General features: G+C 47.0%; 2 protein-coding genes across 3 annotated transcripts; one reads left to right on the top strand and one right to left on the bottom strand.

Annotated features, from left to right (window-relative positions):
- Positions 1-3,616: 3,616 nt before the first annotated feature.
- On the bottom strand, positions 3,617-11,349 carry TOR1AIP2 (torsin 1A interacting protein 2). 2 transcript variants are annotated; one of them, XM_021545891.2, is made up of 6 exons: positions 11,198-11,349; positions 10,273-10,472; positions 8,329-8,688; positions 7,886-8,200; positions 7,368-7,532; positions 3,617-6,566 (listed from the first exon to the last, which is right to left on the bottom strand). In XM_021545891.2, the coding sequence occupies exons 2-6, from the start codon at positions 10,304-10,306 to the stop codon at positions 5,806-5,808; spliced, it is 1,635 nt and encodes a 544-aa protein (XP_021401566.2). In that variant the 5' UTR covers positions 10,307-10,472; positions 11,198-11,349; the 3' UTR covers positions 3,617-5,805. The 2 variants fall into 2 exon arrangements, with proteins under 2 accessions (XP_021401566.2, XP_021401567.2); XM_021545892.2 differs by having other exon boundaries at positions 7,434-7,532.
- A 2,874-nt stretch (positions 11,350-14,223) lies between these two features.
- Positions 14,224-25,332, top strand: LOC110478991 (torsin-1A-interacting protein 1). The gene is made up of 6 exons (XM_021545994.2): positions 14,224-14,596; positions 14,810-14,878; positions 17,706-17,807; positions 19,111-19,170; positions 21,679-21,738; positions 22,769-25,332. Exons 1-6 carry the CDS (start codon positions 14,224-14,226, stop codon positions 23,563-23,565), a joined length of 1,461 nt encoding a protein of 486 aa, XP_021401669.2. The 3' UTR covers positions 23,566-25,332.
- Positions 25,333-27,130: the final 1,798 nt, after the last annotated feature.

Raw genomic sequence — 27,130 nt, 5'->3', positions numbered from 1 at the left:
AGCTGGGCGAGCTTCAGAGCGTCTGATCTTCTCCAGCCCCTCTCCAAAGCAGCGTCCGAGAGGAGCCCTGGTATCGCTGTCGAGGCAGGACGGGAATGAGAAGACTGACTCAGAAGGCTGCTGAGAGTAAAACTCCCATTTATTCAAATTACACCGCTCTTTTATACAGAGCTTCGCAAGGATCAAATTTGTTGGTTCTAAAGTAAAAACAACCTACACCATTGGTGCAGAGTGCTTGACGCACAGTGATAGAACTTAACTATAAACAATGTGAACAACAAGAGATAAATAATTATTTACATTCTTTCCCAGCTCTTTCTCAGGCTTTTGCCTGGCTAGAAACTCTCAGTTTCTTTCTTTGACTGAATCTGAGACCCACACCCTGGCAGGCAGGAGGAGGCTGTGCAGCAGGATGATTTGGAGAGGGGGATCTGCCTGTGAGGCTCTGCAGGAGCGGGATGGGGCAAATCCAAGTGGCCTCCGATGCTCTCCCCTCCAGGGCCCCTCCGTGCCCCTCTCTCCTGACCCTTTTTGCTAGTCCTGCTTTCATCCCCTCTCATCACTCCTGAGCCTCCTGTGCTCACTGGGGTGATACTAGTGCAGTGTGGAAGGCAGAAGGACGGTGTTTAAAATGCTGCTCTTGTCATTTCACATCCCGAATTCATGCAGTGTGGTTGTTTCCTCGAGGTGCAGAGGAGGTTTTGAATACTCTCAGTCAATGTGGGAACAAGAATATGGGAGAGAAAGGTTCCCTTGTAGTCTTGAGACACCCCCCCCCCCCCAACATTAATCTGTGTCTGGGAAGGTTTGGTAACTCAACTGATTAAATACATCTTAATTATTGTTAACAAAGCCACCACAACTTACTCCCAGCCTCTTAATAATTTCGAATCCAATACTCTCAATTATTTTTTTTTCCTTACTGTCTTTATCCAGACCACAAAGTAAAGCTGCCACTTTCCAGTTGGGCCAGCTGGCTCTGCTGTGGGATAAGTTATGTGTGAGCAGACTGAGCCTGGCATGTGCAGCAGCCCTTTGTGCCCTTGCATTCAGCTCTGCCCTCACAAGGGGCTTTCCCCTTGTTGTTTCCCAGTTTCATGTGTCCTGTTAACAGAGAGCAGGTCTGTACTGCCACCAGGCAGCGTTTAAAGGAATCATGAGTTTGAGGATCTCCCCTGTGGTAATGCCCATGGTTTCATCCCAGCTGTCTCTCCATAGCCAGTGTTTTCCATCATAGGATGCCAATCCTGATTGGGACTGATTCACACTCATCCCCTGCCCTCTGGAAGTTGCCTGGGGTTACTTTAACCTCTTGTTTCATTGAATTTGATTCCATCAGCCAACAGTTTCCCGAAAAATCTTCCAAACACAATCAGGAGGGGGACCACAGGCCTCTGGAATTGAGAAGCTGTGCCTGTGGTTGCTGTTGCATCAGGTCCTGGTGCATTCTGCTCCCAACTCACCTGTCACAGCTGCCTTCTCATGGGGAAAGTCTTGGGATCATCATTATGGAGGTTGAGAGTTAAGAAAAATGCATGTGAGACTGGCCTGGTGTGGAGAGGTCTTGAGGCACCTCTTTATTTCTCTGTGTTCCTGCTGCTGCCCAGCCTGCTGGAGGGAGCCTGGTGCTTGCCCCAGAGCAGGAACAATTGGGCTTTTCTCTCCCTGTGAGAAGGAACCTGTGTGGTCCAGGCACTCTGCAGACACAAGCTTTGCCCAGGACTGTGGCTGATCCTTGTTTCTACCGCTCTGAGCAACCCTAAAGACTCAACTCTGTTTACACAGAAATCAGGGGCTTCCTTCAGCCCAAGCTGTCATTGTCTGGCCAGGTCTGCTCCCCTGTGAACATTGCCATGTCCTGGTTTTTGTGTCCCAGAGGTGTCTGAGTGGTCCCTGGGCTGCTGGGGCAGGGCATGGAGCAGACCTCAAAGGACTGTGAGCTGTGTGGAGGCTGTTTCCATCCCTTGTGCTGTGCTGTCCTGATGCCTCTGCATTGGCTCCGAGAGGATCCTCAGCTCTTGAGTGCCCTCAGGAGGGATCTGCAGAGCCTCTCCTCAGCCTCAGCAGAACTGCACAGTCCAGCTGCAGCAGTGAGGGGCCAGGGGGTGCCTGCCATGGCTTAGCCCCCTCGCTCTGTGGGGAACACACCTTTAAGCTGCATTATTTGAGCCTTTTCATCGCAGGCTCTCGAATCCACATTCCACAGGCTGAGGCCAAGCTCCTTTGTGTGATTCATTGTACAGCTGCTTCCCCTGCAGAGTCTGAGGTGGGAAATAGAAACAGCTTCCAGCTCCCAATATCTGCAAATCTCAATTACAATGGAGGTTTTGTAGGCCAGAAAGTGGCCCCCGAGAGAGCAGCCCTATGCATGGAGCTGCAGGAGGGTCAAGCTGCAGACGAGCTCACAGGGGTTAAAGGAGAAATGTGGCTGAAGTGGGGTCACTCCTTTTGTGTCCTGCCTTCTTCCAGCTCCAGTGCTGGTGCAAAAATGTGAGAAGGGATGTGGCAGGGATGTACCTGTCACAGGGGCAGGGCTGCTGCAGCAGCACAGGCTGAGGTGCCACACCTGGGCAGCACTGCCTGCGCCACTTGGCTTTAAATGCTGAGGCTGACAAAGCTACATCTGCTCCCAGGACAGCAGCATATTCACAGGGTAATCTGATTTTGTGGTGGAGCAGTCCAGGCTGACCTTCCAGGACTGGTTTTGCCCCTCAGTTGTGCTCTTCTGTAATTTTCAAGGTGAATTTTAGGACTGAGTACCTCATGTCAACACATCCTTCCCTGTGGAACTGCTGCTGCAGAGATTGGGACTCAAAAAAACCTCACCAGTGCACCTTCCTGCCTCTGAGGTTGTTCAGCTGCTCCCTTTGCACTCACTTTTGGATTAATTTGCAAGACTTAAAAAAGCAGCCTGGTTTTTGCATCAGAAAACAGTGAGTTTTGCATCAAAAAACAGCATTGCTGTACCTGGGGGCACTGGATTTTCATGTAAATCTTTGATGTAAGACCAAATCTCCTCCTCTGGCATCAAACAGGAGATGGGTGATGTTTACTTCTGGCAATCAATCACATGGATGTCCATGTGAAGGCAGGTGCCATTGTTATGGCTATTGTTGTCAGGGGACTGAAGAAAATCCTTTGGTAAATCTTTTCTTTTCCAGACCTCTTTCTGTTTAGGCTAGAGCTGGGCAAAATAATTCATCACAAAAGTAAAAGTTTGAGTGTGCTGAGGTGGTGAAATATCAAGTGGAACCAATCTGTTGAAATGAGAAATATTTGCTTTTCGTATTTCTGAAACATTTCAGTTGTCAGTGGATTTCAGTTTCATTTGTTATCATTAAGAATTATGCAAACTCCTGTGTCCTTCAGCCTGGGTTGAATCCAGCAGCTCATTGGGGGTTTGTTTTTAATTTTGTCTCAGTTGAAAAAGCTGCAAATATTTGCCCCAAACAACTGAGGAAAATGTTGTTTTGAGTTTTTCCAGGAAAAGCAAATAATCACTTTGTTTGCACAGCTACAGCCCTGACCTCAATAAAACTTTGCCTAATAGGATGATCTCTTTGGCTTAATGAAATTAGCTGAAAAAAAAAGAATGGAATACAGTCAGACTCCAGTCTCACTTTGCTGGCTTCTTTCACAATCTCACCTTTTATTTTTAAATAGAAGTCCTGTTGCAGCAGCAAGCAGATATTTGTCTTTAAAAGGCTACAAAAATATCTCTGTATTGGAAGAACTCAGGTGGGTGACACTTCAGCAATGGGGAGTTGCCTTTGCATACCTGGGCTATGCCTTGTAAACACAGTATGTAAAACAGAAAGAGAGAATATTAAAATACAGATTTCCAACAAAATACTGGCATAGCATGATTAATGCTCTGCTGGTTCTTACATCAACATCCTGCAGAGCAGGACACAGTGTTTTCTCTCACCAAAGTAGTGTACAGCAATAGAAAAGAGGGGGAGGAGGAAGCCACCTGTGTCTTCTATCAAACCATGCCCTGAGCTCCAGCAGGTAGTTCTCATGCTTAGCCCAGGGTTTACCACGGTTAAAACCCCTGTGGTCTTGTCTTCACATCCCCAACCAACCAAAAATCTGTTCTTTGGCCAGAACATGAACAAATAACCCTCCCTCTTCCTTCATTTTGTCCCCTCCTCAAAGTTAAGGGCCACTAATCCCTTGGGACATGTCAAGGCACACGGCAGGGGGAAAGAAGAGACAGGCTGTGGTTTTTAGGGTGGAGGGCTGCCCCTCCCCAAGCCCTTGGTGGGGCAGGTCAGCAAGGCACTGTTGGCAGGAGACCCATCCAACACCAGGGTCCAGCTGCTGTAAGGAACACCCTGATGTGCAGCTGCTAAAAAACACCGTGGTGCTGTGGATTTGTTCTTGCTTGGACACAGAGCCTGGCTCTGCTACAGCTGCTCCTTCTGCACAGGCACCTGGGGCTGGTCCCTGGGGCTGCCCCTTGGGTTATAATAAATGCTGTAACCTGCACCTGCCCCTCCAGGTGTTCCTGAGCTGGCTGCTCTGCCCCACAGCACCTGCAAAAACAGTGTGTGGGGAAACCACAGTGTTTCTAGAAGTTGGATTTCTCTTCCTAGGATGCAGAAGAGAAGGCACGGAAAGAAATTAAACCTGCTTTGTCAAGGATTTTTAGTGTTAATGGCTGAGATTTTGTCTTTACCAGCTAACCCAGCTCTGCTTCTACTTGCTTTGGCAGATGCCAGAGCTCCATCTGCCTGGAAGGGAGGCAAATGTATCCTTGGAGGGCAAGGACCTGGTGTGCTACCCTACATGGTTTGAAATATCAGTGTTAACATCTACATTCATCAATAGAAGTCACCTGGAGAGAGGCTGACAGACAGGCTGCCAGTCCTGCACACAGACCAGAGATCCAGGTGAAGAACAATCTGTTGTGTGAGACCAAAGCATCAGCCAGAGGGGAGAATCACAGCCTTTGTGTGGCAAAGGGATCGAGTGGACTTGTTTTAGAGAGAGGAAGCATTAAATTACATTGTATTATTCATTTTTTAACCTGTGTAATCCCTTGAGGCTTCACACTATTACAGTGACAGCAACTGTTTCATTGCTCTGGCTCTGGAGCTTGTTCTCTGGCACTTGGGATCCCCTCATGGGATCCTTGCCATTAGGGTAGTGTTCAAGTGCTGACAACATGACATTTCTGGTAATTGATGTTCAGGAGGGCTATGAATTGCAAGTTTGTTTGAGGATCTGGGCTTTTTCTGGCATCAATCAGGCTGTGCAAGTGGGACACTACTGGGGCTGACAGGTCACACCCTTGACTGGCAAACTGCTTTTCTTTTTCAAGCATGCCTTCAAAATGGTGGGCTTTGAATAATTTGACCTTTCTGTGTTCCAGCAGCTCCCTGGATAAAGTATATTGTGAGACTGATGAACACAACTTTAGCAAGCTGAGGGGCAGGGAGAGATGAAAGAGCTGCTGAATCCCAGCATCCTTCTGCCATACTAGTTGTGAACATTATTAGTCTATTCCTTGATAGAAATGCTACCTGCCAGGTCCCATTTTCCTTCCTGCCTCCCCACACATTGATGTTCTCCTGTGGAACTCTAAAACACCCCCTGTGCCCATCTGCCAGAAGGAAACGTGTATCACTTCCAGGACTCAGCTTCCAAAATGTCCTAGATCAACATGCACCTGTCAAACTCTTCCCAGGAACCTACAAGAGTCAAATTGAAGAGAAGTAACACCAGTTGTGCCTCTGCCTGTACCAGAGCCAGCCAGGACCATCTTTCCAACCCTCCTCGGGGCTCTGGCCATTTTTGTCCCTAGGGTTTGGCATAGCAGCCGCCCTCCTCGATGGTCTGCACCGGGTGGATGGGTAGGACCAGGTGGGAGATGCGGCTCCACAGCCCGCTCAGCTTGTCAGAGTCCATGCGGTCGTAGGAGCTGGGGTTGCTGGTGCTGGTAAACTTGGCCCAGAGGAAGTCATGGACCTTCTCCTCCACCTGCTGGAGGCTGATGTGCCTCTCCAGCACGTCCTCCTCCAGCAGCACCGTCAGCAGCAGGGCCACGTCCTTGAAGGCGGCGCTCTCGTGGTCGCAGTACTTGTAGAAGATGAGGGTGGCCCCCGCGGGCAGCAGCTCGAAGCGGTGAACCACCGCGGCTCGGCCCCCGGCCTGGAAGGCCGAGCTCAGCTCCGAGTCCACCTCCAGCTTGGCCTGGTCGCTGTGGAGCCTGGCCTTGTCCCTGCCCTCGATCTGCACCGTGCCGCCGTGCAGGGCGGCCGAGTAGGAGTCGGCCAGGCGGGCGCTGAGGCAGCGCAGGGTCCGCTCGCCGCGGCGGGCGGCCGTGAGGATGATGATGGCCGGCTGCGTGGGCTGGGACGCGTTCAGGTGCTTCCGCAGGAACTTGCGCCCGCGGAGCCACAGGTCGGGGCTCTGGCCCGGGAACCTGTGCTGCAGCTGCTCGAACTGGGACAGGAATGCCTCCACCGTGGGGTTCTTGCGGGGCTGCTGCGAGCTGGAGCTCGGGCTGCCGAAGCAGAAGATGCACAAGCCCAGCACTATGAGGCCCACGATGAAAAGCCCTGTACAGCAGGGGAGAGACGAGACGGGGAACAGGAGTCAGTCCCAAGTGACCTGCAGTGACATGCTGGAAAGTACCTACAATGGCTCTTTCTCCCCTCTCAGAGCTTCCCCCCTGCACTAGGAAAGTGGAGCAAGTTGGCCTGGAAAGGTGAAGGGGCTGCTGGCTCTGTTGTGAGAGTCTCACTCCAATGTGCCAGGTGAGGGGGCTGCAGCTCCAGGGATGAGGGCAAGGTTACAGCATTGTGCAAACCCTCCTGAGAAAACTGCAGCTGACCACAAGCTTTCTTCTCTTTCCCCCTCCTCTGTTTTCTTTAGGGTTTATGACTGTTCAGAGCACCACATATGGAAGTGTCTGACCCAGGTAAAATCCTGCTTTCACTGCCCTCCTCCATGCTATGAGTGAACAAAGGCCATCAGTCTTCTGTTCAGAAAACAGAAGGCAGCAAGGTCCAGACACGATGGCTTGTTCCCTCTCCATGGCAAAGCAGAGTCTCCTTCTAACAGGAGAAATGTGTTGGTGCAGATCAGCATCACTGTTCCTGCTTAGAGCCCCATGACAGAGCAGAGCTGGGGAGTGGGACCCTCAGCACAGCAGCCCCCCAGACCTCCCAGGACATCCCAGGGCACTCACAGCATGATGACCACAATATGCCAGCTTTTGAGGCTGAAGAGCTGGAGGGAAAGCTGCCACTATAGGCTCAAACTGAGCCTGTATTTAAGGGGATGTTTTTTCTCTCAAACCCTCAGAAGAGGCTGTGAAAGGTCTCGAGAGAGAAGAGTAATTAAATGTGCTTCATTACTTGCTCCTGGAGGATCAGTGCCTTCTGGTCGATGAGTAACATGCAAGGGAAGCTTCTTTTCCTCACCTTTCCACAGGAGGGACTTTTTGGCCTTCTCCTGCTCTGTGTTTTGGGTAGTGATGTTCTGCAGGGAAGACAGAGTCTCTGGGTTTGGGGCTGTGTCCCCTGCAACAGGAGAAAAGAAATGAGCCACTCACTGCCGAGGGAATAGGTAAATGGAGCTGTAGTAAGCAAATCAGGAGCTCCCAGCTGAGGGAATACTGCTTTGGGTTAATACTGCCCTGAGTCTTGGGCTGGGCAAGGAGAAAGACAATGCAGAGTGCAGTGTGGCTTCATGCCTTTCAAAGCACAACAGGAGCCAAAGGTGAGAGAAGGAGAGAAGCCAATTAATTTCTTATACCTTCTTTGCTGCTTGACTCCAGGAAAAGTGACAATGGCTAAGAGACATCTCACCCAACTATTGCTCTAATGCCTGTGGGAAATGTAGGAAGTGGAAAAGCAGCAGTGCACCAGCTCACCTTTTGGTCTTTTCCTTAATGTGCCTTGGGACTCGCTCTCCTGTGCTTCTTGCTCTCTGAGTGCCTCTGGCTCCCAGTCTGGGAGAGTAGCACTGCTGCTCTTCTCTGCCAAGTGGCCCCTGGGGACATCTTCCACACCAGTCACATCCAAATGTGTCATTTCATTGTCAGAGCTCTGCACCTTGCTTGTTGATGAAGCATCTTTCTCTGCTTTGCAGAGGCTTTCACACTGCCCAGTTGTCTCCTGGTGCTCCCGTGTTTCCTGGTGGACAGGGCTGTCTCCTTTGCTTTCCACATTCTCATGGCCCAGCCCAGCTGTAGGGAATAAAATTCACAGACCTACACTTCATCTCTTAGCCCAAGAACCAAAAACTCTTTCTCCTGCTCTGCCTCCTCTAAGCCAAGGCCCAAATTATCTGACCCAAGGGTGGGGAGACACTCACCTTCATCCAAGTCCTCTTTTTCCACAGGTCTTTCTGAGACACCTTCTCTTGTCTTGTCAGATTCTTCTGGCAATACTTCAGTTTCCTGGGCAGCTTTCTCCTCTGGTGTGGGACCAGCTGAACCCAGGAGTGTTGTCTCTCTGCCATCAGCAGCTGATTCACACGCTGAAGAGCTCTCCTCTGGTTTGCAGGACGTCTCCAGCCACTTGCCTGTCACTTGGTGCCCAAGTGCTTCTTGCGTGGCCTCTTGGTGCACAGGTGTTTCCTGGGTGGCCTTTTGGTGCCCAGGCATTTCCTGGGTGGCCTCTTGGTGCCCAGGACACTCTGCTGTGCTCCCCACCTCACCCTGGGCTGGTCCAGCTGTTGGAATAAGCCCAGTGAGCCACACAAAAATACCAAGTGCTTTACCACCACCTACTCAACTCCCAGTTCTGGCACTGCAGAAGCATTTACCCCCAGTGAGATGGGAGCGAACAGAGTGACCAAGGTGAGAAAACTCTTGGGTTGAGATCCAGACAGCTGAGTGAAGGGAAGGAGGGAATCAGGATGCAAAGCAATCACTCGCCACCTGCTACAAGCAGACTGATGCCAGGCCAGTCATCCAGCAATGGCTACCTTGGAAGCCACCTCCTTCTCCCTTTCTTCCCTTGCCCCAGTTTTTGTTGCTGAGCATGATTTTATATTGTATTCAACAACCCTTTTCCCACCTTGGGTCCCTGCCCAATCTTCTTCCCACCCCAGGGTATTTGCTGGGCAAGGGCAGAAAGCCTTGATTCTGTGCCAGCGCTGGTCAGCAACAGCCATAACCCTGCTCTGTTTTCAACATTTTTTTTCTCTAAACCACAGACCTTACAGCTGCCATGCTAAAGCTAACTCAATCCCAGCTTATGTCCTAGGTGGGATGGGCAGGCAATTCTTTCCTTCAGTAGCAAAATATGTTACCACATCTTCCACAGATAGTGGGATTTCAGAGATAGTGATGGATTTGAAGAATTCCTAAGGCTGTTGTTAAGTACAGCTATGCCAATGCACCTCAAGCATCTGTCTGAATGTGATAGCTCTGCTCATGCTCTCTGTTTCTGTGCTGGAGCTGCTCTCCCAAAGAGCTATGGCAACATTTAATTAGAAACAAACACTGGAGTATAATTCAATAGAGAGATTCTGCAACTGAACAGCGTTTGTGACATATTCTGACTCTCACAGAACCAAAGTGCAGCTCAAATTTCAGGCACTATTTGTGAAAAATTGCTTATGAATGATCAAGCACTACATAAATGATTACGCTATAATTAGAATAAACACTGATAAAAAGGGTGAGGAACTCCCTTCTAATTTGAAAACAGAAACAAGGCTGCACTTATCACTTGTCAGAACGTGATTTTTACATTCTTTGTTGCTGATTATTACAGTGACACTTCTGACTGTCTAGGACAGACCTGAGGTGGTGATGGCATCACTTTATCACTGACATATTCATAGGTACTAGTCATAACAAGGCTCCTACAGAATGTAAGTACAGGGTAGAAACTGAAACATGAGGAACTTGGAGATATCCTGCTGTTCAAGCTGGGCACAAACTATTCCCTGCCCTGCCTCTTCTAGAGTTTTTCCAACCACAGGTGGTGGAAAAATGGCTTATTATTTAAGCATCTGCAGATGGGAAGCACCAGGATGTAGGGAAGAAAGGTCTTCCAGTCTGGATCTCTCTCTTCAGCATTCCTTGTGCTGCCATCTTGGGACACAGCATCTAAACCTGTTGCAGATCAGAAATGAAAACTAAAAGTAACTTTAAAAAATGATGGCAACTTGCTTTCCCTGGCCTGGAAAAGATGGGATTCTTTTACCGATTTTTTTTTAATTCTGCCCAGGTTTCTCATGTCACTGCTGAAAACTGGCAGCAAAGGGATTTTCCTAGCAGATGGAGTAAGCAAAGGATTCACTTACCTCCAAGCAGATCCGCACCTGGATTCTCTTCCATTTTCGTTTCCCCTGGAGCTCTGGCTTCCTCACTGTTTGGTTTCACTTTCTCCGACGTTCACACGGAGCTGTATCTCCCCGCTGCTCCAGAGGCTGACCAAGTCCTGCCCCCGTCGCAGCCACCATCCCGTCCCGGTCCGGCCAATCCCAACTACACGCCCACCAACCTGAGAAGCAGAAACACGGGAGCCGCGATTCAGGGCGGAGGAGGCTCCTCCTCCGTGATTCCCAAGGTGAAAACGGGCGGGTGCCGCCCCTAACCACGACCCTTCAGCCCGTGGGCTGTCAGCTGCTTTGCTTCCCGTGCGCGCAAAGGCAGAGCGGCAAAGCGCATTATCTTGGGACGTGCCAGCGGGGTGAGGCAGCGCTGTCTCATCCCTCAGCTTTGCTCCCGGACGCCAGGCCGGAGTCTGGGGCTGGGCGGGCTGCCTTTGGGCACACGGTAGCTTGCAGCCAGGCCGACACGGAGCAATGGTGCCCTGCTCCTCCTGTGCTCCCCCCGCCTGCCTGCAGCGTGTCGGAGCCGGCAGGAGCGCCCCGCGGGCTCAGCAGCGCCGGGCCGGGGGCTGCGAGCCCGGAGCCGCAGCCTGGCCCCGCACCCTCCAGCCACGACCCCCCGGCCAAAGCACTCGGGGCACAGACCGAGCTGGGCTCACTGAGGCGGATGGAAAACTCCCAGGAAACTTTCCCCGCGGGAGAGCGGTCCGTGCGGTTTCCTATACGTGTCTGCAGCCCAGCCTCCGAAAGCAGCAGCTTTGCGGCACAGGGGTCTCCAAGACACGGTCTGGGGCTGCCCCGCCGCCCCGCGCTCTTCCCTCCCCTCCCTGCTCCCGACGCTGACGCTCCAGCAGGAGAAGGAAGTCGGCAGAACAAAGTGGAGCCGGACGCTTACCCAGGCAGGCAGGTTCGGAGCCGGTCAGGGCGGCGATCAGAAGCAAAGAGGTGGCAAGAGGAGGCCAGCGCTGGCCTTTCCCCTTGCCCTCCGTCCCAGAGGCCCTTTGGTGGCAGGACACCAGCGCACACCCCGAATCCTCCGCTGGAAACGTGACGGTGAACTCTGCCCTTCCCTGGCTGCCTGCTGGGAGCTGTAGTTTTCCTTCCCGCAATCATTCCCGGGAGCCTTCCGGAAACAATAACTTCCTTTTTTTTTTTTGGCCGTGTTTCCGCGACTCTGTGTTTGTGCGCTTTTTTCCAGGCGCTCTGCATGACTGGCGGGTTCCTGCATTCAGTATCGGTGTTGCGGATTGAAGCGAGGAAACCGATAGTGAAAGGAGGGAACTGCTTTGGGAGATGATTTGGGAAAATTGCTACAAGAAAAGTTAACCCAAACACTTCGGCAGCAAAGCGCAGACTCTGGAAATGTCACGTTGCCAGTGCAGGGAGAATGGTGAGGACGGGAAATGGAGGGTCTCCAGCATCAGGCTGCGGAAAGGAATGCAGAGCCCACCCCGTGTTCCCTGAAGTGGGGAGAGAATGCAAAGCAGGGAAAGATCTGAGAGTGTGTCAGCCCTTGGCCTCATTTAGGCAGTGCTTTTCCCAAAAATATCTTCTAACGTGCTACCTGCACAGTGGCATGTATAGGCATGGGTGTGTTCCAACCTATTGCCCCTGCCCAGGACACCTTCCAAGGAAAGGAGCAGATGGAGCACTCCAAGGGAAAAGCAGCAGCACAAGGAGCAGCAGAACAGAGACAGCAATGCCCCTGGAACTCAGCTTCCTGCTTTTTCACCAGCATCCCCAGAGGAACCCAGGCTGAGACAAAACACAGGGAAAGGCAGCTGAAGCAGTGCTGGAAAGGCACTGAGTGTCTGGGACTCCTCAGTCTGGGGAGCAGAGGGCTGAAAGGGGGGATGGGTCTAATATGTTTGGTTTGTTTCAATTTTACTAAATAAAGCCCCCCTACATTGCTGGAGGCACTTTTAAAACAGGTAAGAGGTTGGGTTCAAAAGGGAAGAAAAAAGTACTTTTTTATGCTGTATGGAGGAACACTTACTGGCCCAGGGAGCACAGAGGCAGTGTCAGAGGGCTCAATAAAATGTGTGTGCCATGTTACCCGGGGGTGTCAGCATGTGCACAGGCATCAGTACTGACACTGCTCATGTCAGGAAGGTGATGAGAAGGCGAGGTGTGCTGGCCACTACATAACTACACCTCATTTCTGACAGTGGCTTCCTCTGTCACCCAAAGAGCCTGGGAGGGGACAGTGGCCATGGCAGACTCAGCACATTCCCTTGTCACGATCAACCTCTCACCAGACACAGCAGAGGCTGTAAAACCAGGAGAATGGAAAAGCAGGAAGGAAAAACTCGGCATGGCTGATTCACAGGGGCCAAGGTCACCTTGAGGGCCCTGCTCCTAGCTGCCATCAGCCTCACACCATGACTTGATCTCCCTCAGTAAGGAACAGCCAAGGAGCAGCAGAGAGGAGCTGCAGGTGGCAAGGGCTTCACGAAAATCCAAGTCTTTTCTATCCCTGTGTCTCTAAAACCATCCAGTCCCTTCAACAGAGTGTTTGGGGCTGAGGGGCCACCATTTCTGTGGAAGCACAAGTGTCGCGGAACTGGTGGCAAGTGTGTGACAAAATCAGGGGGTCATTTCAGCCTCTCCAGGTTGAGAACCTGGTTCCCAAAAAGTCATTTGGCAGGAAAATTAACTGTCTGGCCTAGGGCATGAAGTCATCACAAAACAGTTACAAAAAAGGATGTTGCCATTGTTATGGTGATTTTCTTTTCCTGATGTGGTATTTGTTACATCCTCTTTAATTTTTGCTTTAGAACACAATGCTCAATGTGTGTGTTTTGCTTTTAGGACTGAAAAGAATGACAATATTTACTGCTGGTACAGTAGGAGGTATCTCACAAATTATCTCACAAATACGCACTAGCTTTTGGGTGAAACTGCAACATTTATGATGTGTTAGTAAAGAACTTAGGGTATTTTCTATTTTGAAATCTTTGTACAGAGAAGACAGGCACAGGAGTGGAGGCTGAATGAGCTTCCCTCACCCAGCCTTCCGGCTGGATTGTATGGGAGTGCCAGACTCTCCTCAGTGACAGGACAAGGAGCAGTGGCCATAAACTAAAACACAAGAAGTTCCACCTCAACGTGAGGAAGAATTTCTTTACATTGAGGGTGGCAGAGCACTGGGAAAGGCTGCCCAGGGAGGGCGTGGGGTCTCCCTCTCTGGAGATATTCCAAACCGACCTGGACATGTTCCTGCCACCTGCTCCAGGTGACCCTGCCTTGGCAGGACTGGATGATGTTCAGACATCCCCTCCAATCAGAATAATTCTGTGAATTTGTAAAAGGGTCTCTATTTGCTTAGCAACTCATTTCCAAGCTGGTCTTGAGCTGCTAGGGAGGGAGTCTAGAGACCCTGTAGTCCTGTCAAATTGCATCTCCAAAATCTCCAGCCATAGGAATTCTACCACATGCCTGGGCAAAAATGCTTTATCAAGAATACAATCAAATGCATTTAAAAATCCCTATTTACCAGTAATGCATCTGAACAAACAGCTAAGAAAAGTGAAATGCCTAGTGAGATATTCCAGATCGAATTAACCAAAAGATTCCCACACTAAGGAACAAAGTAGTGAAGCGTTATCAGTGCCAGAGGACCTCACATCCCTGGAAGTACCTCGCTGTTTCCCCTCTCTGCTTTCAGCTATTTGTGCTTATTTCACAGGCTTTTCTGGCCTTGTTGCGCTACGACCGGCTCGCACGTGGCAAATACCCCGGCGCGGAGCGGCGGCGCCGGGCCGGGGCCGCCCTCGGGGGCCGCCCCCGCGGGGCCCCGCCGGTCCCGCATTTTTTTCACTGGGGGGCAGCAGCGGGGGGCGGGCGTTCGGCGGGCCGCTCCCGCCGGGCCGGGCCGATCCCGAGCCGCGGCACCGGGGCCGGTGCGGCCGCGCCGGGGCCATGGCGGAGCGGCCGCCATACCACGTGACGCCGCGGCGGCCGCTCCGCGCGCGGGCGGAAGCGGCGGGCGCGGGTCCCGCCCCGCGGGAAGTGAGGCCCGCGGAGCCGCCCCCGCCGCCGCGGGAAGGCGGCAGCTGCAGGCCCGGGCAGGCGGCGGTGGGCGGACGGGGAAGAGGAAGGGGCAGAGGACGAGGTCGGGGAAGGCGGCGCGGCGCGGCAGCGGGCGGCATGGTGGGCAGCGGCGACGATGAGGCGGCCCCGCCGGACGGCCCCGGGTTGAAGCGGCGGCGGAAGAGCCCCCGGCTGTCGGCGGCGCGGCCGGACGAGCCCGGGGACGAGGTGGACAGCGCGGCCCAGCCCGGCGCGCCGCACGGTAAGCGGCGCGGGCGGGCGCAGCGGCGCGCGGTGGATCATGTGGTTGAGGGCGCGGCGGGGCGGGCGGGCGCCGTGCGGGGCTGCCGGGGCGGGAGCGCGGGCTCCCGGCGAGCCCAGGGCTCCCGGTGAGCCCGGTGCTCCCGGTAGGCTGTCAGGCTGGTGGGCTGGAGCTGAGGTGCCGCCTGTGCCCCTCACCCGTTTCTCGTTTCAGGGGACGAGCATCCCTTCGGGACCCCGGACTCCCTGACGCGACCCCCTATAAGAGCGTACCGATCGCCAGGTAGGCTCCAGCTCCCCGAGCTCCCGGAGGGGCTGGCGTGCCCCACGCCCAGGGAAATGTGGTTTTTTTGGGTTCGAGCTCCTTGGCAGGTGTCACCGGGGCACATAGGTGAGGAAATGCCGCCGTGGCTCTTGTCCCCTACACCAGGGATGGAGGAGAAACGATCTCTAAAGGATGGGTGCGTGCAGAGCCCGCTGAAACCTCAGGCGGCTGGTTTTTGGTGGTTGTTTTTTCGTTCTGCATCGCTTGGAACAGTGTTTTACCCCAGCATTCAACTTTTACTAACACTGCTTTGTTTTGAAAGGCAGGGTTTAAACAGGGTTTACTGAGCTGAAGGAATCAATCCCTCACTGGCTGTGCTCCTTACCGGAGCAGCACTGCTTATGAGGAAGTGCATAGCTGGGATTTTTCTTCCTTTGAAACACCAAGGATGCTCCTGGACACTGGGCTGAACAAGCTGCTGTGTTAGGGCTGGGTGGCACCTACTTGTTACTTTAGTTGATTTTCATCAGCTGTGTCTTTCTCAAAACTATAGCAACATGCTAACTCAGTGTAACATAGTCACATGGCTTTAGCTTGCCATTCCACCAGGAAATTGTGAGTAAATTGTACTTCCTTCCTCTTTACTCTGTTTTGGAGTGTGGCAGTGCTCAGGGATGTGTTGGGCTAGCCTGGGACTGTTCTCCATTCCCATCTGTGTTTTTGTCACCAGGAATTGTCTGCCTGTATTCTGCTCCAGAAGCAGAATTTTCAGGAGGCATGGAAGAAGAAAAATCTTATCTTGAGGAAGGTTATGAGTATTTCTTTAGGCAGGTACTGAGGTTTGTCTGGGAAAAAATCTCCTGCTCCCACATGGTGGCTCACAGGGTATAATAGGCTTAGTGTTTTAAACGTGGCTGTGCTGTTCCAGGAGGTCCAGCTGAGGGTTGGATTTTTAATTAGATGGCTCTAAAAATGATGCTCCTCTCCCTCCCACCCTCCCCAGCTCTTAGCAGCTGCATTGGATTATAGGCACAACAGGTGTAAAAGTATGATAACAGACTCCAGTTGTTTATATAGAAGCAGAGGATTGGTTTCCCCCCCATCTATAGATATGCAGTATTGTGCTTTTCCTGCAGAGTTTAGGGGATGGTGAGGCAGGGGAATAAGCAGGCTGGGTTGTTGGGGGAGCATAATTGTCCTGCTCCTGAGAACAGAATGGAAGCAAAACCACACCTTAAGAAACTGGTTCCTGGCTTCTACTAAGAGGTTTTAAATACAGGTTAGGCATCTTGCTTGGGGAGCTGGAAAGCTTTAAGAGCTTTAAGAAGAGCTTGCAGAGTTTTAAGAGCCTAAAAACCCTTGCCCTGAATCAGGGCAGATTCTAAATCAGTGAGCTGAAGATACATGCTAGCAATCTTCATGGAAGTTGTCTTACATTGACTTTAGTACAGCTTCTAGGAAGTCTCTGTAACACAAATAATAGTGATTGATGCCAAGAAGGGAAGAGGAATTAAGAGTAGGGACTGCCTGAGTACCCCTATGTATATTCATAGATCTTTTTGGTCTTCTGGTCACAATTACTAGGGAGATTGTCCTTGTAAAACTTTGGTACCTAGTGAGATACTACAGATGTGTAGTTTGATGTTCCTGAAAATAAATTAATTTGTTGAGTATCTTTGTTCCGAGCTTTGTGGGCCCCATTAAGTTGGTGCAAATACTTAACTGTTACAGCTTTTTCCCTTTTTTTGTGGTTTGGATGGGTCTGGTGGTTTTGTTTTTCTCCTAAGTATGTTTGACATACACTGAAGTGCTGAAACTGCCAGAGCACATTAGAGAAAGGCTGTTTTCTTTGTTGAAGTAAAATTACTAAACACTAGGTGGCAAGCTGTGCATTGCCCTTGGCATGTGGTACAAGAGCTACAGAAACAAATTGAACGCCAGCAGAACCCTGGGCTGTTTAAAGACTAAAAGGGCCCAGAGTGAATGCTAGAAAAAAATTACATATTGTATTCTTCCCTTTGTTTGCTCTGCTGATGCTTGATAGCTGTGCCAAGATCTCTGTACCCAGCTGTAAACAGCTTTTTATTCTATCCTTGACCTTTTTCTTGTCAGCCCCTTGATTCTGGGATTGAACTTTAGCCTCTCCTGCATTTGGTTTCCCAGCCCTGACCTTTGCTCTGTGACCTCTGATATCCTACAGGGTTTACTCTTTATAGTTAGTGCCATTAACTAAGCTGGGTTTCATAGCTGAATGACTCTGTACTTTGGCAAATAGCTGAAAGATGTTGGTTTAGATTCTTCCCAGCTACCTGAGGGGTGAAATTAGGTTGCTGTTACAGATTAGGAGAGAATGAGACCTAACTAAAGGATGGCTTGGACTCCATTAAAAGGGAACTTATTTTCTGTATTTGCTTCTGTCTCTTTCCCCCTCTGCCCAATGCTGCATAAGACAGCACAATTATTGTTTGTAAGTTGAGTGCCCAAAGCTGTGGGAAAAACTCTCTATATTCCCATAGCGTTTACACTGAATCCCTTTAGTGTAAGGAATTTCTTGGCTCCTAATATTCAATGTTTTTAAGCCGAGACTTCCTAAAAAATATTTTTTTTAAAGAAGCATGTGGTGGTGTAGACAGCTGTATTTCTAGTGAACTCAAATTTACTATGAGCATCTCAAGTCTTAGTTGCTTTTTGTTGCATTTTAAGAGAGTAACTTTTGGGAGTTGACAACTTGGAAAATCACTGATTTAGGTCATGGATGTTCTGAAACTACAACTTGGTCCTTATGATTTACGATGTTGCCAATCCTCTTTTTATTTTTTTTTTTTTTTTTTTTTCCTCCTGGCAGGTGGTACTTCAGTTTACTTTGAAGAGAATCCAGTAAAGGAAAATGCAAAGGCTTATGACAGTAACAAAACTGAGAAACCACACATTTCTGCACCATTAAAAGGTAGCAGCTTTTATCAGTGCTTTTTCCATGGTGTAACAAATTATTGCTTAAATGTATTAAAATGACAATCATTCAGTTGTTTTAGAAAAGGTAGAGTTTTTGAGTTGAAATCTGAATAGATGAAAAAGGCTTTATTTTTAAAAAATGGTTTAAGTGTGTACTCCTGCCTGAGCCAAAGTAAAACTGGTTATAATATGATGATAATTTGATTGGGTGAAAAACCTTAAACTCAAGAAAAGGCAGATTTCAACTTCGATAAATACCCAAATGTGTGGTTTTTGAAAAGCAAAACAAAAAGAAGAGTAATATCATACCTGCTTCAAAAAACTTAGGAGAGTGGACCTTTAATTGCACTAGGCAAAGAAAACGAAAACTGTTCTTTTCCTGAAGAGGTGAGCTATCTTTGACTTTAGCATGGGCAATGACTACACCAAGTAATTTCAAGGTGAGGGAGCACTTTGCTCATTGCTCAGAGATTTTTCTCCATGTGCATTGCAGAAGCAATGGGGAGATACAGTGAGGGAAAAAATAGGATAATTTTTAGCCACAGAAAGAAATTATGTGTCTTTTTAAAAGAAGACATAAGAATGATTTGCCATATTGGCAAGAGCCTTGGTGTGAAGGGACATATTAAGCCCTTTCTGATAGATAACAGTAACTTTCTCCATCTCAGAGGGGTCCAAGAGGCTGTGCCTATGCTGCAGGGTTGGTTTGGCAGCTCAGCATATCCTCCTGCCCTAATAAGCTGTGAGGGTTTCACAGAAAGAGCTAGAAGCATGTATGGCTGGTCTGTCCTATTCTGACTTCTGATGTGGTAACTACAAATAATGCTTTTTCTCTTCAAGCTAGGTCTCACAAGCTCTCAGAAATAAGCATTATACCCTTGATAGCTCAGCTACCTCAGGTGGTATAAAAGAAGCAGGATGGCTCCTGTGACAGCGTTGGAAACAAAAAGTTTTAATAGAAGGGAAAATAAAAAAGCTCTTTACAGAGAAAAACCAAGCCAGGGCAAGAGGTTATTGCTCCTGCTAAAACACTTCACAAAAGAGCATTTACTTCTTTTCTTCTCTTCTTTTTTCTAGTGAATTGGTTAGGTGGGACTTTTTGGCTTCTGTTCAATTGGCTATCCTTAAGTTTGAGGTGAAGTCCCCAAGGTCCTATGAGGTGTCTTTTAACCAAATTGAGAAGAGAAACTTCTGGGCTTTTTTCCTTTCTAAGGGGACAAAGGGTAATTTGTTCACTCCATCAACAGGGGGCACATTCCTACAGTAACCGAGTTCTTCCATTTGTGCTTTGCTTTCAGAAATAAAGGCTGACTTCCTTGAGAAAAATCAAGAGTGCTACTCAACTTCTTTACCACAGAGTAAGTTAAACAAGAGAACCTAGTCTTTCCCAGTCATCAGATGAAAAGGACAGAGTTATTTTCCTTTCCTTTGCTTCTGGTTTTTCCTGTACCCTGGGACACTGTCTGGGAAGATGGGCATGTGCTCAGGAGGCAGATTCAAATAGAAACTGGAGAAGGCAGCATATTCCAGTCAGAGCCTTTCTGTGAGGTTATTCAGCTTGCTGACCACAGAAAATGCTTCACTTTCTCTTTTATTTTTCTTTTGGTGTTGACTCATGGGACAGTAAGTGCAGAGCATGGAGTAGAGGCATTGTGGGGTAAGCTGAGGAAAGGAACAAAACCTTCACCTTTTGGTGGCAGTGAATGTTAGTTTGTACACAAACCTTCCCTTTTATCCTTTCCCTGAGAAGTGGTGGCTTGCTGTGATTGAATTAGTTGTTCTATACTCCTGAAAAGGAGCAGCATTTTTCTTTGCTGGCAAAATCCAGTCTGCTCATCTAATGACTAGCTCCCAGTGTTTCAGACTTTTGGGGGCTGTTTTGGTTTTTTGGTTTTTTTTAGGGGGGGGGGTTGTGGTTTTTTTTAGTGTGTTTTTGTTTTGGTTTGGTTTGTGGGTTTTTTTCCTATTGAAAGAGTACTTGAAAGAAAATGTTCTGAATTCTTAGTAAAATCTGGGTCCTTGTTTCTGTGCTCAACAGGTATAGATACAGATAATTGAAGTTTTATAAATCAGATTTCAGTCTGAAGAACCTGCAGGGGTTGCTTTGGTTTTTTGTTTTCTTGTTTGTTTGTTTTTTAAACATGGTGCATTCAGGAAGAGAAGCTCATCTTGTGGTAGCTGCACATCTGTGAAATTCCTTTGAAAAATGAATTGGTGCAGAGAGTTCTATCTTGTCTGGTACTTTTACTTTTCTGTGCTGCTCCAGGTGCTGCAGGAGTGGTTAGTTGTGTGCAGGGTGAAGAACTTGGTAGATCACTTAAAACTTTGAAATCTTTAAGGTGTCTGCAGAAGTTAGACTTTTTGAATTAAGCAAGATAGAATTTACTGGGCCTTTGTACAAATTGTGTTGTAAATAATGCATAATTCTTAGGCAGAGTAAGATCTGGTTTTAGACTGTTTATTGAATTATATTTTCCTTTATTGTGTGAGTTACAGCTGTCACCCAAATATGAAACCTGCTCTGTGCAAACAGAGCTGTGATGTATTACAGAATCAGAGTGATTTTGAGCTGTTAACTCTTAGAAGATTGAGATAAGCTTAGCCAGTGACAAACTCCATGGCTGTGCCCTTTTGGGGTAGGGGGTTGAAATTACAGAATAGAGCAGTTCATTAAGCCAGTTAAGCCCCAGCTTAAACCAGAGCTGCTTTTAGCACCTTCTGCAATTACATTCATACAGAAACAAGGTTATGGAGTTTATTTCAGTGTCTTTAAATAACTACTGCAGGGTATGTTTGTTCAATTTATTCTCAATAGTGCCATTGACAGTGTCCTGATTTGGTTATATATTAAAGAGCCTTCAGCTCTGAACCAGTTGCTGTTCAACAAGGAGACATAAATTCTCCTGTCTTTTTAATTAACTGGCTGAATGTAGAAAACATGCTGACCAAAAATTGCACAGTACATATTCTGTTCTCTTGGGAAAGTTGTTCATAACACTTTATGGATAATGCCTCTTGTACTTTGCTGTCTGAGTCCATTTAAATAGACCAAAAGTATATTTTGAAGTTGAAACCTTGCATTTTGCTTTAAAAGCATAATTCATCCCAAGAAACTGACTGCTGATGAAGCAGATCTCCAACCCAAGCTACATGGAGAGGGAAAAGAAGACTGCATTTAACATATTGCTTTGTTTTTTCTATTTAGGTCTTGCATTATGTTGTTTATCTAGTGTGTCCATTAATTAAGTTTCCATTTTTACACCTCTCAAATTCTTGAGCAAAATCAGGAAGCTTAATTGGGACATGGGATCCTTGTGCAGAAAATAACAGCTTGTTAAATCTCTTCCATTTTATCATCTTGTACTTGAGTTTTATTTGCATAATTCTTCAAGAGTTGAAAATCTTTGGGGGTGATTTGTGGTAGGCTGGGGACTTGTGCTTTCTAGGCAAGATTGTCTGGATGGCTTTTGGCAAAGAGTAGAGATTGAGATTTGCTCTGACAGTTGAGTGAGACTTTCAGGCTGGTAATAGTGGTGAAGGTGTCATTTTCCTTGTTCAAGATGATTCTGTTGAGCATGATAGGGAGAATGATGCAGAAAGAAATTGAAAACCCTGAACTTGACCCAGCCCCACCTGGGATGAGGTGACAGCCTCACCTTTGCTCTGACCTAACAAGGCTGTGTTTGCTTCAGCAGGGTGCTTTGTTACCCTTCCTGTCAGCTTTGTGGAATTTTGCATGTAAAAACATAGCTAAGAACAGCTTTTCCTTGAAAATAATGCAGTTTGGTGATTTCAACTCCCTGCTGAAAGATTGATCATAATTGTCTTAGTGTTCTTCTCATGTTTCCTTCTTAATCTCTTAACAGGCAGAAGTAAATCTCGGTATCAGTCCAGTACAGAGAAGCAGCCACAGCCTTTGGTCAAAAGTAAGACTTCTGCTTTCACTTCTGTTTCATGTTTGTGCAACATTTAACCATTTTTATGCCTTTCTAAGTATTTCAGTTCCTGGGAGTTGGTGTTAAGCTGAGGGTCCTGATTGCTTGCTGGGACATGTCATCAGCATGAAGGAAGGAAGGGTGTTGTATAATGGATAACATTTTCACCTGAATTTGAGGTCTCTTATCTGTAATGTTTACAAGTTTAAAACTGAGGCAGGGCTAGTGGTGGTGTTATTTAACCATTGTTGTGTTGCTGTCCTGATAAAAGTTAGGGTGTAAAGAGGTAACAAAAGGAATGCAGTTCTTCCTGTTTCCACAAACATTGGTGTATTTTGTCACTCATTTTACTGGGAACAGAATTCTTTTCCTTGCAGAGCCTTTTGCTCACAGTGCATGAAATAAGTGTTAATTTAACTGTTCAAATATGAAACCAAATCAAAGTAGCTGATATTTTGTACACTTTGATTTGTGTACTTTGTGAAGCTCACTGATCCAAAGGCCACAACGCTCTCTGATAGTGTTGGCCACCAGTGTTAGAGATGCAAAAATTGCTGCAGGAACTATTTTTATCTTAAGGGAATAGGAAAGAGAAATAACACAGAAACCATTCTGGTGTAGCCAGGCTTTCTATAGGATCTTTTCTCCTGGCAGTAAATGTAGGAGAAGCTTTGACCTTTTTCAGAGCAGTTTTAAGCTCTTAGATTTAATAAAATTGAATGGAATATTGATGAACTTTAAGACTTTTTCAGAAGAAGGTATGATTTAGTCTTAGTCAATCTGGGAACATGTAAAAATGTTGGGTTTTTTAATGTTGTCACTTCACAAAGTGGCTTGAGTTCAAAACTGTGTTTTCTGATTTGTTTTTTTTTTTAACTAGATCATCTTTTCTATGCTTTTCAACTACTGTACCAGTATTGAGAATGAGATGATTTCACTGTTTCCTCTTATTTTCCCTTCACTTGTTGACTTCTGATGCCTTTTAAAACATTGTTTTCTTGTTTGCTCCATCTCTCTATAGATGATGGTGAATCGCATAATGGATTTCACAAGATCTGGACTTTGTTACTGGTTGTTCTGTTAATTTGTGTCCCGTTGCTTTATGTCCTGTGGAGTGGAATTCAAGGTGGAACCTCCTCAAGGAGAGATGCTGAAATTCTGCGAGAGTTTCGAGCCCGGATGGAGAAACTAAAAAATACTTACCAAAGCCAGGACCCCAAACTGTGGAGAAAAGCCCGTGTGTCCCTTGAGAAACGTCTTAACTCTTCCCACGTGCATCTGGAGCCTGCTATCCTGCTGCTCACAGCTGGCCAGGAAGCTGAGAAGGCCCTGAGGTGCCTGAGCAACGAGATTGCCAATGCTTTTGCCTCCTCCCAGAATGCCACCACAATCAGCATCGACGGGGTGGGCAAGGCTGTGCTGGACAGTGATGCTGTCAAGCAGGAGGTGGACACAGAGCTCAGCTCTGGCTTCAGTGAAGGCAAGAAGGTGGCAGTGGTGCATCGATTTGAGTCGCTGCCTGCAGGCTCCACCTTAATCTTTTACAAGTATTGTGACCATGAAAACGCAGCGTTTAAGGACGTGGCCCTTCTGCTGACAGTTCTCCTGGATGAGCAGTCACTGAGAAAGAGCCTCACCTTTCAAGAAGTGGAGGAGAAAGTCCGGGATTTCCTCTGGGCAAAGTTCACCAATTCAGATGTTCCTAGTTCTTACAACAGCATGGACACAGATAAGCTGAGTGGACTGTGGAGCCGGATATCTCATCTTGTGTTGCCTGTTTGGCCTGAAAAGGGCCTCCCTCTAGAGGGATGCACATAAAAGTTGCTGGTGAGCACTTGGGAAAGGAGGAAGACACAAAATGTGTGTTGCAAGGCAGAACAGGGAAGAACTTAAGTGTGGCTGCTGAGCTCAGGCAGCAGCAAACCAGTCCTTTCTGTGCAGAGACTTTCCACAAACTGGCAGGGTTGTTTCTGCCAAAGTAACTGGGACTTCTCTAAGTAAACTACAATGTGTAAGCAAGGGACTTGTTGGTAAATTGTATTCAGTGATTCATTCAGCCTTGTTATCCTGGAGCTGAACATTTCTGTGCCTCAGTTCAGAGTCACTCGTCTGCCTCTGAACCTGTGTTGAAGCACTGTTGGCCTTGCTGTGAGGATCCTTCTCTGGTGGTGCATAAAGCTGGTATCACTTTTGACAAGGTAACAGAATGTAAAACCATCACCTTCATCTCTCAGAATGACTGACTTTACTTCTAACATAAGAAATCAACTGAAAATGATGGTAAAGTGATGTGAGTCTAAGCACAAGCTTCTTCCTGATCCATTGGATCACAACATAGATGTCAGCTATCTCTGGCTACTTGTAGAAGTAGCATAATTGCTTGAAAAATCCGTGGTCTGTAGAGAGCCTTTTAGCAAGCAGTTCTTCTTCAAATGAGCCTGTCCCAAACAGTTCTGGAGAAAGAGGAAAGGTGAGGTACAAAGGTTGCTTAAAGTCAGTAATATTAATGTCAGTTAAATAATTCCTCAGTACCTCTTTGCCTGGCTGCTTGCAGGGGTTCTCTACTCTTCTTCAAAGTTTTTCAAGTTGTAAACTTTGGATGGAAATGATAAAATGTCATCCCCTTGTACACACTATCTCCTTTCCAAACAAAACTTTAGGAAGATATAGGTTATTTCTCCTTTTACTAAGATCATTATTTTTGCATTGAGAGAATTTATTTATTTGTGGTACTTGATATCCTAAAAAAATAACTTCTTGTATCTGTGTACAGCTGGCTGCTTGCTGTATAAATTTCTAGGAAAGAACAGATTTGCAGAGCATGCTTTTAAAATGTTTTTTAGTCTCTCATGTCAAGAGTTTCTCACAAGTACCTGTTTCTCTTGTTAAATACTTTGGGTAAAAAAATAAAGAGAATAGCAGCACTTCCATTTCATTGCTGTTGCTTCATGCTCTGAGCTATTGGTCTGTGTCCATTTGGTTTTGTTGAGTGTGAAGGAATGTGTGAAGATGCTCTCAAATTAATAGGATATTTTCTTGTAGCAGCTGAGAAATTAGGCCCATCTTTCATTCACAAGCCCTTTGAACTGTCCTGTTGCAAAAAAAAAAAAACAATTCATTTTCAACCAAGAAAATCTGTTGAGGAGCTGGAGCTTTTGGCTTCTTTCTGCTAGGCAGGGTTGGGGGTGTTAAGTGGAATTGACCAAAATCACCTGAAGCATACAAAAGAGCAGAGTTTGGGAGACACAGAGCTGTGGTCACTTAAGCCAGAGGTGGATTTGTTTAACTATTGAGATCCAGCAATGGATAATGCTTCCTATTTTAATGGGCAGAAATAAAAACAGTAAGAAGACATGGAAGTGCTGTTGTTCTGGATGTTTAACAGCTCAGGAAGGAAAAGATGGCATTTAAATTTTGAACATTTCACTGGACAAATATTTTTTATTAAAAAAAAAAAACAACTGTGACTTATTTTCAAATTTGTCCTCATAGCATATTTGTATATTATGTAAACTATTTTAGTAATGATTAAAAATAAACTTACTTGTTTGTTTTATAAAGCTGTTTGAAGACTTGCCCACTGAATTTTAAATGGTCAGACTTTTTTTTTTCCCTTGTTTAAATTTCACCTTCGACCAACTACAGATGCCTAAAATACAACCTTTTGCAAAATTCAGAACTTTTAAGAAACTTGAGTGGGGTGGTAGATACTGGGATGCAGATGCATGTATTTCATAATATCAGGGGTTTTGTCTGACAGGGAATGTTCCAGGAAATGGCTATGAATTGTCTTTTACTTGGTGTTCTTGTACTAATTCCCCAGTTCTGATTTCAGCTGGAACTAATGATAAGATATGGTTCACTTGTTTCATTAGCCCAATACAAGAGTCAGCAGCTGACAAAAGGGATGACTTCATCCTTGTTCCACTCCTGGCTGCATGTTCTGTACTTTTGGTGTACAAACCAGTGCACTGTGAACTGACTGGAAGAACAGTTTTACTGAAAAGTAACTTTAAAAAATTATCAGAACGGGCCATCACAAAAAAAAAAAGACAAAGTTGCTATATGAAGACAGGCGGTTGCATGCATATACAAATAAAACATATTTAATACAGGTTGTTTTCTGTTTCTAAAACTTCTCTGCCTTGTAGGTATTAAAGAGCTGTATTCCTGGTTCAGGAGAAAATAGGAAGGTGTCTGGAAACTAAAGACTTAATGTTGTGCTAGCCAAAGGAAAATCTTTTTTTGTTGTTGTGAACTGTAGGGAAAGCTACAAAGGTATATTTCCAAATATGTTGTGCTGCTTAGTCTAAAAAGAATTGAAAACAAGATTATATAGTCAGTTGCCCCTTCCATAGGAGGGGGAAAGGCTCGGAATTAGAGGACTCTTCCTGCTTTGAAGCAGCAAGTCCCTTTGTAGCTGTTTGTGGCTTTGTCCTTAAAAGGCTCTCATTAAATATCCACAGGTACTTAATGCAGATCTCATTAAGCAACTCCTACTCAGCCAGAGGTGAAGAGTAATGTCTGTCTGTGTTCCTCACAGGCAGCTGATTACTATCCTCCTTGTATAATTAGTTCATTGCCTGGGGCAAAAGGAGCCATTTGATGTTTTCCAAACTGCAAAATAGTTTGGCTCCTTCTAGAGAAATCTCACTTGTGAAGTTGAAGTGTCCCTGACTGTCAGCAGATCAGGAAATTAGTTTGTGACAGAAAAAAATGTGGTTTTACAGAGCAAAGACAGCCAATCTGGCCTTGAGACCAAGAAGGGGATTTTCCTTCTTCTGTGGCCTTTGGCAAAAAAACTTTTGAGTAGAACACGATCTTTTGAAGGAAGGATGAATCAGCTATGCACCAGGCTGCAAACAAGATTTCCAGCACTCTGCAAATTGGGCTGGAAATGGTCAAAGTGCTCCTTGGGTTGTGAGCAGACGGAGCTGCAGGTGGGAGGGGGAGTGTGACCCTTCTCCTGCTGTCACTTGTGGGCACCTGCAGGATGGAAATACCTTACTGCCTTCAGAGGTGGCTGTTGTGAAAGGGACCCAGAACAAAGCACTGCCCAGCTGGTGTTACCTTGTCTCTCACACCCTGCTCTGAGTCATGCTGTGCTGAGTGTTGGAGCATGCTAAGCAGGTTTGGAGAGAGGAATTAATATTTTCCCCCTTTTTTTCACATCAACAAAATCATACCCTTTCTGCAAATTAAATTAAAAAGTAAATTGTGGCTTTCATATCCTTGTTTTTGAAAATTATTTTGAATGCAAAGTCTAGCTTAAACTGAATACAAAAGGTAAGGTGAGAGCTCTGTGTTAAGGCAGGCATAAAATTATTTGCTGTACAGGACACAGCTATATGCACCATCTGCAGTGCAATTGCCAGCATGTTGT

This window comes from Lonchura striata, chromosome 9 (genome assembly GCF_046129695.1).
Source record: "Lonchura striata isolate bLonStr1 chromosome 9, bLonStr1.mat, whole genome shotgun sequence".
NCBI lineage: Eukaryota > Metazoa > Chordata > Aves > Passeriformes > Estrildidae > Lonchura > Lonchura striata.
Note: the sequence above shows the minus strand (reverse complement) of the source record. Positions and strands in the feature narration are given on the sequence as shown.